At 35.5% G+C, this 17,472-nt stretch overlaps 1 protein-coding gene across 5 annotated transcripts in view; it reads left to right on the forward strand.

The window, feature by feature from the left end:
* The first annotated feature begins 2,635 nt into the window (after positions 1-2,635).
* Positions 2,636-17,472, forward strand: part of LOC129882498 (uncharacterized) — a 32,508-nt gene continuing 17,671 nt past the window's right edge. For 2 of the 5 annotated variants that reach the window (XM_055956799.1, XM_055956802.1), the window contains exons 1-12: positions 2,636-2,737; positions 3,479-3,737; positions 12,469-12,531; positions 12,658-12,720; positions 12,852-12,914; positions 13,232-13,294; positions 13,435-13,497; positions 13,690-13,752; positions 13,945-14,022; positions 14,206-14,268; positions 14,485-14,547; positions 14,746-14,808. In XM_055956799.1, coding sequence (XP_055812774.1) covers positions 3,531-3,737; positions 12,469-12,531; positions 12,658-12,720; positions 12,852-12,914; positions 13,232-13,294; positions 13,435-13,497; positions 13,690-13,752; positions 13,945-14,022; positions 14,206-14,268; positions 14,485-14,547; positions 14,746-14,808 — 852 coding nt within the window. In that variant the 5' untranslated portion in view covers positions 2,636-2,737; positions 3,479-3,530. Of the gene's footprint in view, positions 2,738-2,788; positions 2,946-3,478; positions 3,738-12,468; positions 12,532-12,657; positions 12,721-12,851; positions 12,915-13,231; positions 13,295-13,434; positions 13,498-13,689; positions 13,753-13,944; positions 14,023-14,205; positions 14,269-14,484; positions 14,548-14,745; positions 14,809-17,472 lie in introns of those variants that run through there. The other 3 variants (XM_055956801.1, XM_055956800.1, XM_055956803.1) reach the window with 3 other exon arrangements.

Below are 17,472 nucleotides of genomic sequence, written 5' to 3' on the forward strand. Positions count from 1 at the left end.
AGATAAGAACATTTTTTATTCAATAGATGTATACAGCAACAACAACAACAACAACCCAATGAAATCCACAACGTGGGGTCTGGAGAGGTAAGGTATACACAAACCTGACTCCTACCAATAGATGTATGAAGGGGCAAATTTGATCAAGAGAAAAGACATAAAATGACACCTAAAATTGTCCCGAATTTTTAAAATGACATCTTAATTATGCGGGCATCATATTACCCTACTAAATAATTTTAAACTGATATTATTACATCATCTTTTGTTCACGTGGCATAAAGAGTGTATGCACTCTTAAAGAGTGTGAGCAAACTAAAATAATGAATATAATTTATTTTTACAAATATTTTGTTATAAAATATATTTTCTTGTTTTTTTTATTATTTTAACTTTTTTTCTTATTATTCTTTCTTTCTCTTTCTTCTTTCTTCTTCAAAAATTCATTGTCATCTCCATTGAAACTCCTCACCTTCAATGTCACCATTTTTACCACAACTCCACCCTCCTTCTTTTACTAATATTAATTTAACTCTCTTCAATTTTAAAACTTTATCTAAATATTTTTTTACATTTCGAGCAATTTGATAAACCCATTAGATTTCAATAGGAGGTATCATTTAGCTTATTTATCCGAATTTCAATCAATCTTCTTTCAATTTTTGGGGATCCATTGATTCTTTCAAAATTATTTTTTCTAGTTTTGAAGTTATATGAAAAAAAGATAAATTAATTGATGATACCATCAAAATTTAAAATTTTCTTAGAGAAATAATTAGTTTTTTTATCAATAACTCAACAAAATCTAGAAAATAATATAATTTTTTTAAAATAAAAAAGAAAGACAATGGGTGAGGGTGAGGGTGGGGGGCAAGGGACGTGAAGAAGAAGGAAGAAAGAAATAAAATAGGGGGAGAGGGTCAGCTTGAATGTGGAGGTGGGTGGATGAGAGATGAAGTGAAATTTAAGGTAAATTCAAAATTAAAGTAAAAAATGTAACAAAGTATGAGAGAGAAAAAAATAAAGAAAAACTTAAAATGAAAAAAAATATATTTTAAATTAAATTGACACATGTCATGTAATGATTGATGTGTGATGACACTTGCTTTTAAAAATCTGGGACTGGTAAAAAAATGATGTAATCAAAATTGTTTAAGGGGTAATAGGACACCTGCATAGTTAAGGTGTCTTTTTAAAAAATCGAAACAACTTCGGATGTTATTTTATGTTTTTTCTCTTTGATCAAATATGTAAAAGGAGGACATTTGTACACCATTTCGAAATATATTTGTGAAAGTTTTCCATATATAAAAAAGGGAAAAGGTTCATAATAGCCCTTATCTATGGAAAGGCTCATAAATACACTCCTTCCACATTTAGGTCTAAAAATACCTTTAACCTATCTTTTTGGATCGATAAATCTCAAATCTATTGAAAATAACTCAAAAATATCCTCTTTCACCTTTTGGTCTAAAATACCCTCAACCTTTATTTATGGTTCAAGAATATTCTCTTCCACCTTTTAGTCTAATAATTGCATCATCCCAAATTTAATTGAATTAATTTTTTTTTCTAATTAGATAATTATTTTATTTGTTCTAAAAAATAATTTTATTTATTCAAATTCTTATTATTAGCTCATCTCATAATATTTGAAATATTTTAGTCTAGCTATATTTGAAATGAAAAATAAATTCTTAATGTTATCAAACTCTTTATTAACAAAGAGTAAAGAAAAAAGGATAAAATTTGTCTAATCAATATATTCATGGACTTAACAATTTATCCTCAACATTACAAAAAATAACTATTTATTGATTCAAATTTTAAGTAGAAGATTTTTCTAAAAAATGTCTATTTACTAATTTTTTTTAGACAGGTAAAAATTGCATTGGAGAACTCTAGATTTTACTAACATAATGAGCTTTAATGATACTTTGAGAGAAACAATAATAACAACATAAAATAGTGTGATAATTGAAATATAATAAACATATGACAATAACTATAAGGCTACGACTAGTTCTACGACATACACTAAACCTTCGCAAGGCAAGACAACAATCTACCCCGACTAACCTCCTACCCTAATAGGCGACCTTTACTCTTTCCTATATAAAGTCATGTTCTCAATAATATGAAGCTGCGCCATGTCTAATTACCTCTGTCTAATACTTTTTCAGCCTATCTTTACCCCTCCGTATATCTTCACAACCAGTCCTTCGCACCTTCTCACTGGGGCGTTGGTGCACTTTCTCTACACATGCTCAAACCATCTTACTCTTACCTCTCTTATCTTGTCCGCCATAGAGGCTACTTCCATTTTTTTGAGATAACCTCATTTATAATCTTGTCACTTCTAGTATAGCACACATTTATTTTAGCATCCTCATCTTCACAATACGTATTTTCTAACTATGTGAGTTTTTGACTGAAATAAGAATATTTATGAGTCTTTCACATAGGTAAGGGCATAAAAGAATAATAGATTTTAATGCCTTTAGACTTTTTTTTTCATGTGAGAACCTGACTTAATAGAGTGCAACGTGTAGCAAGATGATTGGAAGGACAACGCAATCCAAAAGTTGGAACCTAAACTAAAATTACCAAAATGACCATCCACCTGGCCGTTACGCTCTTCAGCTCTCCCATACCCCCAAATTCAGTCGCTTTCAACATTACGGTGTGTTCTCAAAGGATTTCACCACTTTCAATCTCTTGTCGATCTCTTCTTTCGGTAAATATACATCTGATTTGTTTTTGCATTAAACATTTTGTTTAGCTGTGCTAATCCGGCCTCCTTCTTTTTGGTGTATTTTATTTTATGTGTTCATGTAGAGGAAATTTATGTTTTCTATAAGTAAAAGAAATTTGTATTCGTGTTGTCCTACATTGATGTTTAACATTCGTTTGCTGCTCGATTCTGAAATAGATCTGCATTTAAGGTTCAGAAAATGCATTCTCTCTAATTATTGATTTTGGAATATTCAAGTTCAACATTGTTAGCTGTCATGTTGGGTGTAATTTAAGGTTCTTAAGGAGGAAATTATGTTGTTGATCTAACTTTCTTTTGAAGTTTCACATTCTTTGTTGGTTAATCTGAAACATGAAATGAATTTGGATTTGATGCTATTGTCTATTGGTTTATTCCGAAGCTTCAGGTTCATTCTGGATGGTGTTTCACAAGTTTAACTGGGACGAGACTTGTATGCATCTTTTTTATAGCTGTGTTCATGCAAAGTACTTCTTTATTTATGTGTTTATCGATGAAGTTACATGTTAAATTGAAAAACGACTTGATTTGAATTTGAGGTTCCAAAATGCCTTAGCAGCTGGAGTTTATTGATTGATTTTGAAGTCAGATTAATTTTGCGTAGTGCTTCACAAGTTCTAATGAGAAAGAGATCTTAAATGCATGCTAATTTTGTGTCTAATTTGAAATATCATACTTGATTATAATTTTTTATGGTTTCTGTAGGTTGTGCTCTTCCATTAGTATTTTCTGAGTTTTGATTGTTGACCCTGTCCTAATGGAAGAAGAGAAGAAGAAGAGGAGGAACAAGAAAAAGAAGAATAAACAAACCAAAGGAATAGAAAATAATGCCATTGGTGCAGATGAATCAACTTCCTCCAATCAGAACCATCCTGCTGAAATACATGGCTCTGAAGCACGTACTAATGATACTTCGGGGATAGATGACTATCCTAATAGACATGATACTGAGGGTGCCAAATTTGTAAGTTAATTTCTATAACCAAATCATCTTGGTATAATAGGTTTATTTGTTTTCCAAATCTAAGATGAGTCACGTTTCTAGAACCATATATGGAGTTTGCATGCCACTTCTTGTTGTATTTCTTTTTTTCGTGAAAGAATGGAATCTTTATGTTTTTCATATTCATACTTTAACATTATTGGGTGATCTAACAGTACAACAAAAAGATGTTGTTTAATTGATAAGTTGCCCTTGTCTAAATGACTCCAAACTTGTATCCATGAATTAATCGTCACAGATAACTTTGGTGAGTTGAGAGGGTAGAGGTAGGCCGAAGAAATATTGTAGAGAAGTGATTAGACGAGACATGATGCAACTTCAGCTCACCAAGCTCATGACCTTAGAAAAGGAGGTTATGCCCATTATGGAGGGCACAAATTAGGGTAGAGGGTTGGTCGGTAGTTGTGCGTCACCTAGCTAAGTAGTAGTTCTTGTCCTTCAATTTCTGCTATTATTTGTTGTTTCTTGTACTTCAATTATCCTACTATTTGTTGTAGTTATTGTCAATTTTATTTTTCCCCGCATACTTTGTCATTTATTTTTTCTTTTGCCATCTTTTCCTTGTGCTGAGGGTCTATTAGAAACAACCTCACTACCTACCAAGGTACAAGTAAGGTCTGGGTACACTTTACCCTCCCCGGTACACTTTACCCTCCCTAGTCCACTGGGTACATTGTTGTTGTAATCATCAAATGCTGGTATGAGCTTCTTGCTCCTAACTAAACTGAATTAGATATTGAGCTGTTGGACAATAAAGGTTGTGTTGGTCATGAAGAAAGGAACTAGAAAACATATTTGAGAGAGAGAGAGAGAGGGAGGCAGGGAGGGAGGGAGAGAGATAGGGATAGAGTGATAGTGTGTGTGTGTGTTGAAAACTTGAGATTGTCCAATTCTTAAAGAATATTTTCTTTCACATCATGATCATCTTAATGGTTGAGATTAAATAAAGGCAAGCCCAAATGTTGCCTTTCACTTTGTCACATCAAACTTAGCTTATGGTCTTCTCTGAACCCAATTATGGGGTTTCTGTATATTCAAAATTTATGCTATAAATAATCTTCTTAATTTGATATGTACTGTTTTGAGGCTTTGCTGCATCATTACTGGGATAGTGTAATAAGAAATCATAGTTGCGGAATTTAATTTTCCTTGTGATCGATCAGTAAATGAATTGGCACAGAAAACTTGAAAGCCCTTGTCATAGAGCAGTGTTTTCCTTCATTTCCTCATGAACAGATGCAGGTGCAACATTCAATGCCTGCTGGTAAAATGTTTTCTTTTAAACTGTGAATTTATGCGGATTTCTCGTGAAATTATAACCATAGATGAAAGATTCTTTACTTGTCAAATTTTTATTGCAAGCTGGATTAGATCTTCGTTTTGTTTGGAAATGGAGAGGGTCCTTTCTCCACTAAAGGGAAAGTTAATAGGAGAAACTCATGTAAGGAAGGGTGCAAGGAAGAAGAGAATAAGGAAAGAGAAAATGGAAGGAGAGATATTGGAACTTCTTGAGAGAAAAAAGAAGTAAAAGGAGAAGGATTAGAACTGCTGCTGCCTGGTGGAGAGAAGAAATAATTAAAAAAGAGTATGTAGAATGCCTTCTCACCTTTAAATTGTAAAATCACCATGACCGGTAACTTAATAGCAAATGAGCAAGGGATTCCAACCACATCACCGCTTGGGAGTGAGGGAGTATAAGCATGGGTTCCAGCATCATGAATGAGTGCATGTAAAGAAGTTAGTTCCGCCACGTTTGACCGAATGTGGCGCAAAATATAGAAGGGTTCTCACGTCATGGATGGGTGTGGGTAAAGGAGCTATTTCCGCCAAATCACTAACTCGGATATGGTGCAAAATAAGAAAGGGATCTGGCATAAGATAAAAAGCTAGTCCAAGAGAGTTAGATTCGGGTAGATACCTGGAATATAAGCACTTTGACAAGGAAAATGATGGAATTAGTGAATACCCTAAAAAGGAGAGTAAGGCTAGAGAGATAGGTAACACGAGTTATAAGTTATGGTAGGAATGGGATAGATAAAAGTAGGAAAGAAAGTATGAATGGAGTGAGAATTATTGTAGAACTAGGACTTAAAGATAAGGTTGTAAAGGTAAAACGAGTTGGGGATACCATTATTGCAGTAAGGCTTGTACGGGGAATGAGACAATCAATGTTATTAGTACCTATGTGCCGCAAATAAGATTAGATGTAGAAGCTAAAGCTAAGTTTTGTGAAGATATGGATTATTTGGTTCAAGGAATTCCAGGAGGCAGGAGGCCGACAAATCCTTATAGGAGGAGATCTAAAAGGCCATGTAGGTAAACATAACAATGACTTTGAACAATTACATGGTTGTTATAGTTATGGTACTATGAATGACGAAGCGAAGAGCCGAAGACTATATTAGAATTCTCTTTAGCTTATGATTAAGTGGTAGCTAACACATATTTTAAGAATAAAGATTCTCACCTAATTACTTTAAAGAGGGGGTAACCATACTCTACTACATTTTTATCCTTATTAGAAGATGAGAAAGTACATGCAAGGACTGTAAGATTATTCCAGGAGAAATGCTGACCAACCTATTAACAAACAATATATGTTACCCTTCAGTTTATGAGTGTTATTAGCTTCCTATATCTCAGTTATCTGATGGTATATGCAGTTAGTTATTTGTACTATTTAGGACTTCAGTAGTTTCCTATATTCTAGGTCTTCTGTTGGTTTGTACCTTGTCAATATTGTATTTTCAATTTTGTATCTGCTCTATATAAAGAGCATGTCGTACGTGAATAAAATCATCTTTCTCTTCTACAACTCAAACCTTTATATGGTATCAAGAGCTTTTTTTTCCTCACAGAGTTCTAAGTTTCTTATTACCCACCTACCACAAATGGCAATCGAGGATACAACCATCACCACCACCATTGTTCAATTCAACTCGGTTACCTAGCTTCCGATTAGACTTGCGGGCAGCCATAACTTCTCCTTGTGGAAGGCACAAGTGTCCATGCTCATGATAGGAGACAATCTTTATGGACATGTAGATGGGACTATCCTTGTTCCAGTTGAGACCACCACCACAAACAATGGTCACCACCACAAACAACTAGACAATTGCCAACCCAAATTATGTTATTTGGTTTTGTTAGGACCAATTGATCCAGAATTTTAGCATCAATAGATCCAACTGTTACTGCCATTGTAGTGCCAAAGCAGCTTGAGATTCCCTCCATACTGCTTAAGCCACTAACACCTTGTTTGGATGGTTGTTACCCGTGATATTGTATTGTATTATATTATTAGTCTAAATACAATGTTTGTTTTGATTGTTACTTAAATTCTATTGTATCATATTGCTTAAATTTATTGTTAGGTAACGACGAAAAACCCCATTTTGTTTAACGACCGATTTGGTATGATCGCGTCGTTACTTTAATATTTTTTTCTCATTTTGTCTTTACTTATTATTTAATAATTCTATTTTATCATTTACCCTACTTTTTCATAGTAACTCTACCACGTACCCTATAATTTCTTGTAGGTTTATCATTTAAACTATGGATATGTGACATTACATTATGTAATGACGAAGAATGATACAATCTATCCAAATATTGTATTCATTAAAAAAAATATAGTACGATACGCTACAACACAATACAATACAATACAATACGATACATTATGAAATAATACATAATAACCATCCAAACAAAATATAAGTCGCAAAATCGCATATTTAGCTTGCGAGATTGCCTCGCTCGTCTCACCAAAGAGAGTCTCAACCAAGTCCAATCTCTCTACGATGATCTTGCGACCGTAGGAGCTCATGTCACCAACGACGAACTCATTGTCAAATTCTCACAGGTCTTGGACCAGAATATTGAGAAATCTCAGATGATCTTGGACCAAAGTATCGAGAAATTCATTGAAGTGTCAAGTCCATAATTACATCACTTTCCCAATAATTCTCTCTAAAAGATCTTGGGCTCTTGCATTATTTTTTGAAACACGCCATGCCATATATTTACAACAACAACAACATACCTAGTGAAATCCCACAAGTGGGGTCTGGAGAGGGTAAGATGTACGCAGACCTTACCATTACCTCATGGAGATAGAGATGCTGTTTCTGAAAGTCCCTTGGCTCAAAAGTCACAGTCTCAAGTAAGAGAGAAAAACAATATATATAGAATAATGGCAAAAAAACGAAAGGCGATGCAAATTTTACAAGATAAGAACAATAATGACAACAAAGTAATGTGATAATCGAAGGCAATACCAACACAACTATAAAGGCACGCCTAGACCTACAATCACCCTAAACCGACACACGGCAAGACACCATTCTATCCCTACTAGCCTTCTACCTTGATCCGCTACCTCCACTCTTTTCTCTCTAAGGTCATGTCCTCGGTTTTCTTGGTTTTCTGATTACTAAAAGATGAGAATTTGTAACTTCCCGTTAAAGACATAAAAGTCTAATTCTGTGGTTCCACAAGAACTAGTCACAAAGTAGATCAGAAAAATTCTCGAAATGCAGTTATCAGACAATTCATTTTTCCACTAGAAAGAAAAACTATAACGAACAGGTTGACGGTCAAAATCTAGTTAATAATTTACAACCATATTGAAGAGGAATGACAAGGAAACAACACTAGTAAAATATAACAAACAAACCCTCATGATGGCGATGAGTCAGCGAATATCGGGTTATAAGAGATAGCAATCGTTCTGTCATATGGAATTGGACAGATCTCCAGAGATTCATAACTTTTTGTTTTTATACCAGTCAACAGTAAGGCGAGTATTCAACATGTGTGTCTGTGTATGCAGATACTGATATAGGACGATGACTATTTCTGTAAATTAGTATGTCTATACATATTTAAATGCACTTATGGACACTTCAAAAGTATCATATTTCAGTAAGATCTTGCTTACACAGATCTATCAGTACTTAATCAACTTTATGGATGGGAAATTAATGCAACAACTGTGCCAGGAAACCATGGAATGAAGTCTCTTAACTGTTACAACCAATTGAGTGTAAGATAAATTTTACATTTTGGTTTTGGGGATTGGTTTTACCACCTTGGTCTGTTGGAATAACGAACATTTGGTTCCATGGCTTCACAGTTGAATAATACTCACAAACATAAAACAATTTCAAGACGAACATCGAATGAAATAGAACAGATTGTAGTGAGATTCTTTACTTTTTCCTCCATTGCCATATAACAAGGACTAAAGAAGAATTTGATCATTATCCTTATCTTTAAAAGAAGTATCTTTATTCAGAAAAGCAAACAAGCAGTTCATTATGCACAATTCAGCTGTTCCGATCCTCCCCCTCCCTCCGCGAGGTTGCGCCACCAAACCCGCACACACACGGGGCTTCTAACTGTTAACACCACCTTACTATTTTTCTGTTATAGATTGCATATGCCTGATTCTTTCAGGAAGACTATTTGTCTCAACAAAAATATGTCATGGATCTTCTAGATGAATTGCATATGGCTGATTGCAAGGGTATTCTCACACCAATGACATCAACCTGCACCTTAGTTGATTCAGAAGTTGATTCTGTAATTGACATTTCCTTTTACAGAAGAATCATTGGTAAGCTTCACTACCTACCCTTTACTAGGCCTGACATCGGGTTTGCTGTGAGCAAGTTGTCTTAGTTTATGCGTAATCCAAAGTGTCTCTCGGGAAAGCCATCAAATGTTTGTTGCGCTACCCGAAACACATAAGTACATTGGGTTTCCAGCTAACTCGACAACTAATAGGCTGTTTACTTGCTTATTCTAACTCTGATTGGTTTGGAAATCCACAAGGCTGAACATCAACAACAGGTTGTGTTGTCTACCTTGGGAACTGACCAGTCTCTTGGTCTTCCAAAAAGCAAAAGTTTGTCTCACGCTCATCTACGGAAGCTGAGTATCGAGCTGTTGCTGCTTCTGTTTCTGAAGTCAATTGGCTAATGAATTTGCTTCAGGAGCTTCACTTATCACTGTGTTCTTCACCAACTGTTTTCTGTGACAACATTAGCACCACCTACATTTGTGCTAATCCGGTTTTAATAGTAGGGCGAAGCATATAGCCAAAATTTCCATTTTGTTCATGAGCAAGTTCAACAAAAATGCACTTGGGGTTTGTCACCTTCACTCTGCGGATCAAGTTGCTGTTGTCTTCTACATACAACTTTTCTGCGCCATTTTCACAAGTTGGTGCTTGTTCCAGTCACCCTTAATTGCGGAGGCGTATTAAGATAATATATGTTGCCCTTCAGTTTATGTGTCTGTTATTAGCTTCCTATATTTCAGCTATCTGATGGTATACATAGTGTCATTTGTAGTATTTAGGACTTTAAGGGGTCGTGTGGTAGGGCGTATAAGAATAATGCTAAATAGAGTGTGTTAGTAATGTTTATATTAGTTATGCTTGCATTAATTATTTTTTATGCATTGTTTGGTTTGGTGTGTTAGAAATAGCATGTATTGCATAATTTTTATTAAAAATATTTATTATTTTTAATTTACTAAAATACCCTCCACAAATATGGTGGAAAAGATGTAAAAAAAGGTTTTGAGGGCCAATTGGGTCTTTCACCATGCTAATGCATGCATTAAATTCCCTTGCATTACTAATATCATGGATTTTCATGTATTAGTGCTACACTCAATACACAATAGATTGTATAATTAAAGCTTGCATTAGCAAGTATTAGTTATACATAGGCAGAAAAAGTGTACCAAACAAGGTACTACTAATACACAAAGCTAATGCATGCATTATTTCTTTTAATACACTACCAAACGACCCCTTATAGTTTCCTTTATTGTATTCTAGGTCTTCTGGTGGTTTGTACCTTATCTGATTAGTATTTTCAATTCTGTATCTGCTCTATATAAAGAGCATGTTGTAAGTGAATAAAATCATCTTTCTCTTCTACACCTCAAACCTTTATACATCCAACATTGGTTAGTAGTCTTAGAAAAAAGCTTAATAGTAGAGTGAGAAAGGTGCGACTTGCAAACAACCGCGAATTAGGTGTTGGGCTTGGAACTTAGAGGGAGACATAGATATCCTGTGGAAAGAAATGTCAGGGTGCATTAACAATGTAGCAACTAAAGTTCTAGGTATGTCTAAAGGTCTAGGACCTCGACCAAGGAATTCTGGTAGTGGATGAGGAAGTACACAAAGTTATTAAAGCTAAAAGAGTGTTATAAGAAGTTGCCAAAAACAAAGGACGAAGAAGCAGAATATAAGTGAGCTAAGATAATGTGCGATTATACTAGATTAGATAAGATTTAAAATGAACACATTTGCCAGAAGGTGCAAGTCACATGCATTGAGGATAAAATGTGAGAAGGTCGCTTGAGATGGTTTGTGTAAAGATGGATCTTGTGTCTAACTCAACCCTAAAAACTAGCTCATGAGGGGAGGAATGTCCAAGTCCATATGAGGAGATCAATTTCCCATCCCTATTTCGATGTGGGACTTCTTAACACTCGTCCACACGCCCAGACCTCGTTAACTAGAGCGTGGACACTATAATATAGGGGCCCAACATTGGTGAACAAAGAATTGGGATGAGCCTGGCTCTGATACCATGTAAAGATGGATCTTGGGCCTAACTCAACCCCAAAAACTAGCTCATGAGGGGAGGATTGTCCAAGTCCGTATAAGGAGACCAGTTTCCTATCCCTATTCTGATGTGGGACTTCTTAACAGTTTGGACATGTTTTGCATTGACCTACAAATGTATGAGTCCGTAGGGAAGTGAAACTATTGTAAGTGAAAGTGTTAAAAGGGGGACAAGGTATACATAAAAATCCACATGGAAGGAAGTTATCTCGAAATGCTTGGTGCCAATGTAGACTTAGCTAACGATAGGATACAATAGAAGAAAAAGATCCATATAGGTGATAACTACTATTCCCCCGTCCCAATTTATATCACACACTTTCCTTTTTAGGCAATTTAAAAAAGAATGACACAATTCCTTAATAGGCAAATATTTAATGACATTATCAACATTAAACCTATGTTGGGTCTCACTTATTTGGCAAAAAGTCCACAAAAGGTGTACTCTTTTATTTAAAAATTCATTTATTTTAAGGGTAGTTTTGGAACATTGCAAAGTCTTTTCATATTTCTTAAACTCTGTGCCCAGTTAAACTACATCACATAAATTGGGACAGAAGGATTAGTTGAGAATTAGTCTTAGACTTGTTAGAGGACTTTCAATATTGTTGTTGTTGTTGTTATTATTATTATTATTTATTTATTTATTAGGCTATTAGTTGTAGATATATTTAATTTATTTTTATTTTATTTAGTATAATGATGCTACAAAATGAGTTTAAATGAAGAAATGAGATTCATATAACCAAACCCAACTTTTTTGGGACTGAGGCCTTCTTGTTGTAAACATCTTGGGTCCTTGATACTTTCTGATATGTTCTCTTTTGACATTCTTGCTTTTACCATCATCTTTAGCCGAGAACAAGAAATACCGTAGGATGGATACAGAGGTGAGTTAAGGCCTCCTCTTTTAGCAGTTTGCTGAGCTGTTTTCGGTTAGGGGCTCATTATTTGATGATAATTGTATTCTCTTCCTCCCTCTTATCTGTCTATTGTTTAACTCATGACAAGTCATCGCTTTCTCTATTTTATGGACAGGCCACCTTTGAAGAGAAAATTAAACAATTACAGAAAGACAAAGTATCACATATGCAAAAGGAGGTACAAACGCTGTAAAATCTTTTACTTGTGTAGCCTTTAAATGAGTTTACATCCGCATAAAATTGCCATATATAGTTTCTATCTACATTTTAATTGAAACATTTAATAGTTACTGCTGTTTTGCAGGCTATCTTCGAGGAGAAACTTAAACAATTCTCACGGGAAAAAGATGCCAGTTTACTGAAGGAGGTAATAGAAACTCTACGCAAAATTTGCATCGTAAAAACCTGTAACTTGCTAATTCATAGGCCAATGTTTGGTGCCTAATCAGTTTTTTTAGATTTTCACTCCGAACATTGCGGTTTTACCTTGATGTGTAGTCTAACTTTGACGAGAGGATCAAACAACTACAGAATGAAAATAACAATCATCTGCATAAAGAGGTATTTTAGTTCTGCCTCTGTCTCAAAGCAGGCAGCCCTTTCCGTTCCACAATGAAAAAACAAATTGATTTTGACCAAATATTAAGATTATCCTTTCATGATTCAAATGTGTGAAAAACTGTGCTGTACTTGTGTGTTGTTCGTGTTATGTAGCTTCATTTTCAAAAATGAATTGTTTAAGTACGGTTAAATTTCGAAGTCTGATGGCATGCCATGCTGCTACATGCACAGAGGATGCAAAATTAGTTCTGTGTTTTTGCTGTCTTGTCCTATTTATCCTATCTATTTTGAGTTTTACGCTCTTCTGTGATCCACAGGCTAGTTTTGAGGAGAAAATCATGCAATCGCAAAAAGAAATTAACAGTTTCAAGAGGCAAGAGGTAATGGGAAAACACTGATAGATGCATACTGCTATCACAATAGTTGTGCTTTTTAAAACATATTATCCAACTAAAATATTCATTCCTTGCTTGTTCAATGGTCCTTCTACAGCTATCAGTGACCTTTTGGACTTTTGCAGGCTAACCAAGAAGAAAAGATAAGACAACTGCATATGGAGAAGGATGTTTACTTGCAGAAAGAGGTACTAAAACTTTTAGCCATTTTCATTTCTACTTCTGTGGAAGTTTTCAAAGATATATTGCATTTAGGAGGACACCAAATCGATATTTTTGATTTACCATTGCCAGTCTCCTTTTATTGTTCTTTTACTGCCATAACGACTCTTTAAAGCTTAGGTCTACATTACAAGAAGTATGCTCTCTGTAATTTTCAGGCTGAGTTTGAGATGAAGAATTCTCAATTACAAAGTGAAAAGAATTCCTGGCTTCTAAAGGAGGTGATAATCCCATATTGGCAAATAAATTTTCTTGTATATCAGAACCATGTTTTTTTCCTAAGATCATCTTTTTGTTTTACCATCACTGGTTAGAAGCAATGCAGTGTCATGTCCTTTTCTGCATTTTCTGCAATTTTAAGATTTTCTCTTGAGGCCTGCAGTAAGTTCCAGTGTATACCTTGTTCCTTACAGGCTGGCTTAGAGAAAAGAAATAATGAGTTGGTGGATGAAGTGGAGAAGTTGAATTCAAAGAGGGTAATGAATCCTGAAGTTAGTATTAGTTAATTTTTATGTGCTTCTGTTGTTTCACTTGATCGTGGGAGGTTTTTCATGCCATTGACTTTTGTTGCGTATCTTTTATCTTCATGTGTTGTGGCAATATAGTGGTATTTCTTGTTGATAATTTGCTTGGTTCAAAAACCTTCACTAGAATAACTTTGGCATGAATATCAGGTGAGTTTGGAGAAAAAAGTAGAAGAGATGGAGAAGGAAACCGAAAACAGGGTCCAGAAGGAGGTAATCTCTCTCCTTTTTTATACTAGTAACTTTGACAGAGAATTGTTCCTAATATCCACTGTACTGATACTTTTCGTTTTTGTTTTGTTCTTTGTTTCTTCTTCTTTTGGTTTTTGGTTCCATGTGGGGAAAAGAAATAACTAGAAGTTAGCATGTTTTGTAAAGCAGGATTCATGGGATGAAATAGATTTTGGTATAATACCTTCTTCTTTGCAGGTTAGCTTGGAGGAAAGAATCAGTCTGTTGGTGGGTGAAGTGGAAAATTTGAATTCAATGAGGGTAAAAAAATTAATATCACTGTTAATAATTTTTTATGCACTTCTATTCTTTCACTTGATAGTGGAGTTTTTTCATGCTTTTGACTTCAGATTTGTACCTGTTTACATTCATGCTGTTAAGCAATTTATTTGTGTTTCTCCTTGATAATCTGCCTGGTCAAAACAAAGACTTTGAGAATGACTTTGGCATGAATATCAGGTGAGCTTGGAGGAAAAAGTAAAAGAGATGGAGAATGAAAGAGAGAACTGGGTCCAAAAGGAGGTAATTTCTTATATCTTAATGCTTGTAGTTTTTTTTTTTTGAAACTGGTAATGTTGAAAATGCTTATAGTTTTGAGCAGGCTTTGTTGCTAATATCCTCAATTCTGAGACCAATGTTTATTGTTTCAGTAGCGGTCAAATAATAACCAGAATTTAGCAATCTAGATATTTTGGGTTGCATGCCCTTCCCTGGACCCCATGCATAGCGGGATCTTAGTGCACCGGGCTGTCCTATTGAATCGAATCATGTTATGCATCTGTCAAGTTGCTACGGATATTTCATGAGTAGCTATATGATATACTTAATTGATAGGTGAAGGAGCAATATGACCTGCTATGCATATGATTTAAGATGCTTGGCAATTTAGAGGAAACATATTCAAAAAATATATCTTGCTTCAATTAAATGCTCATAGGTATAATTGTTTAACAAAAACAGAACGGATACCAAAGAAATTGTTCAAAAAAAAAATGAACATAAATATAAGTCAGATGGTTTTGAATACTTTGATGACATATAAGGTATGGCTTCTATTAAGAAGAGTTGCAATTTTTCTTTCTAATGAAGCCGTCAGGTCTGTAAAGGGAGTAAAAAACAAAAAATTATGCAAGAAGGAATCATGACAAGACGACTGATGACTTCAATAGTAAAAAAGAAGACTTGGCAAATACAATTTATGATGTTCATTCATGTGGGTGATATTCAAAATAGCAACAACTATAGGGGTATTTAGCTACTAATCCACATTCCGGAAGTTTGAGAGAAGGTGGGGAGATGAAGGTGAGGAGGGGTGTGTCTGTTATCGAGAACCAAATTGGATTCATGCCGCGACGGTCAACTGCAGAAGCCGTTCATCTCGTAAGGAGATTGATAAGAGTAATATAGTGAGAGGAAGAGGGACTTACATTTGAGAGGAAGAGGGACTTACATTTGATGTTCATTGACCTAGAAATAGCATACAACAAAGTCCGTGGGGAGGTTCTATGGAGATGTTTGGAGGCTAGAGGTGTACTCGTAGCTTACATGATCAAAGACATGTACAAGGAGCCAAGACCCGAGTGAGGATAATTGGAGGAGACTCGGAGCACTTTCTAGGCATGATAGGTTTGCACCAAGGATCATCTCTTAGCCCATTTCTTTTTGCCTTGGTTATGGATGAACTGATGCGACATATCCAAGGGTAGATGCCAAGGTGTATATGTCACGCACAATCTTGGACGGGGCAGTCTACGGTTCCATTGTGTGTGCTTGGGGCTGGGAACTTCAGATTTGATGGGAAGGACACGAAGTGTTGTATTATTCATTCCTCAAGACCAGGCGTTAATGGATACCCGGTGCTAGGGTATTGATGAAAGGATGCAAAAATGAATCCCGCTGGAGGGGGAGACCCCGTATGAACACCTGCTATACAAATGACCCATGCTAAACAAATGAATATCTGTGTACATGAGGCAAATAATGTGGAACTGTACATATGCAACACTGACCAACTGGCCATACTGATGTGATGGACAAATGAAACTATAATAAGAGGTGACAATTTTACAATGTCTACGAAGCCTCTAATGGAATTCTTAACTGTACCTTATTAAATGGTCCGGACAGGGACTGACATGCCCAACTATAACTATAAGAACATTTAAGTAGTACTAGACACCTATTCGCTCCAGGTGAGAATGGAGCTCACCGGTACTTTGTTACTTTGCTGAGTATGCAACAAGAGCCTACTGCGGCAGTCTGCTAACCTGTGTACCTGATCCTGCATTCATGGAAATGCAGCATCCCAATCCACTGGGATGTCTGTACATATACAACATGTACTGGTATGTAAAACAAGCTAAATAACAAGTAGACACATGAGGATGCTCAACGAATCAAATAATAAAATGAGCAACTATAAACAACTGAACATCAGAACCCTTTTTGTCTGAAAATATATCTTATGGATAACCTTATAAACAAATGTACAATGTCTTTTGATTGTTGCTTAACATGTGAACAAGTGGTAGATTTACACGTGAGATATGCTGTGTTTTATCCCTGTAAGTGATCAAATGTTAGGCCTTTAAAGGCTACCTGCAACAATGAACGGATAAGCCTCTTAGGGAAATCTTTAACTCATGAACGATATGAATATCGAAAGTATAATATGAAGTTGTGACTTATAACCAACCTTAGAAATTCTCATATAACATCGCGTGAGCTATTTCTTTAATATATCATACCAAGTAGTTTGCCTAGGTGATATCCTACCTGTATCTGTAGTACAAGTATACAAGTAATCACATGATGGCCTCCAAAGGCTATCTATGACACATGTAAGACATATATTGCCAAATCACATAAATCTGCATGATGCAGATAAGTGTATATCGCGATTGGCTGTAAGGTACGTCTTCCCCGGGCTCCTATAAGGGGTCTGCCCATAAGCCTGTATGCCATATATTGGCTAAGTCAGGGGAATTAGTGCATGGCATTTCAGTGGACTATCATATATCACATATGCCACAAAGGGCGGTCTGTTTCAATTCTGTGCACAAAATTCGCGTCTCTTCTTATGCGAAGTGGACCTTTGAATACCCACCCATCGCTAGAGTTGTCAAAACGGGCCAGCCCAGCCCCACCCAGCCCAAGCCTCAATGGCCAAGGAATTTGAAGGGCTAG

The sequence above is a fragment of the Solanum dulcamara genome, chromosome 3 (assembly GCF_947179165.1).
Source record: "Solanum dulcamara chromosome 3, daSolDulc1.2, whole genome shotgun sequence".
Classification (NCBI taxonomy): domain Eukaryota; kingdom Viridiplantae; phylum Streptophyta; class Magnoliopsida; order Solanales; family Solanaceae; genus Solanum; species Solanum dulcamara.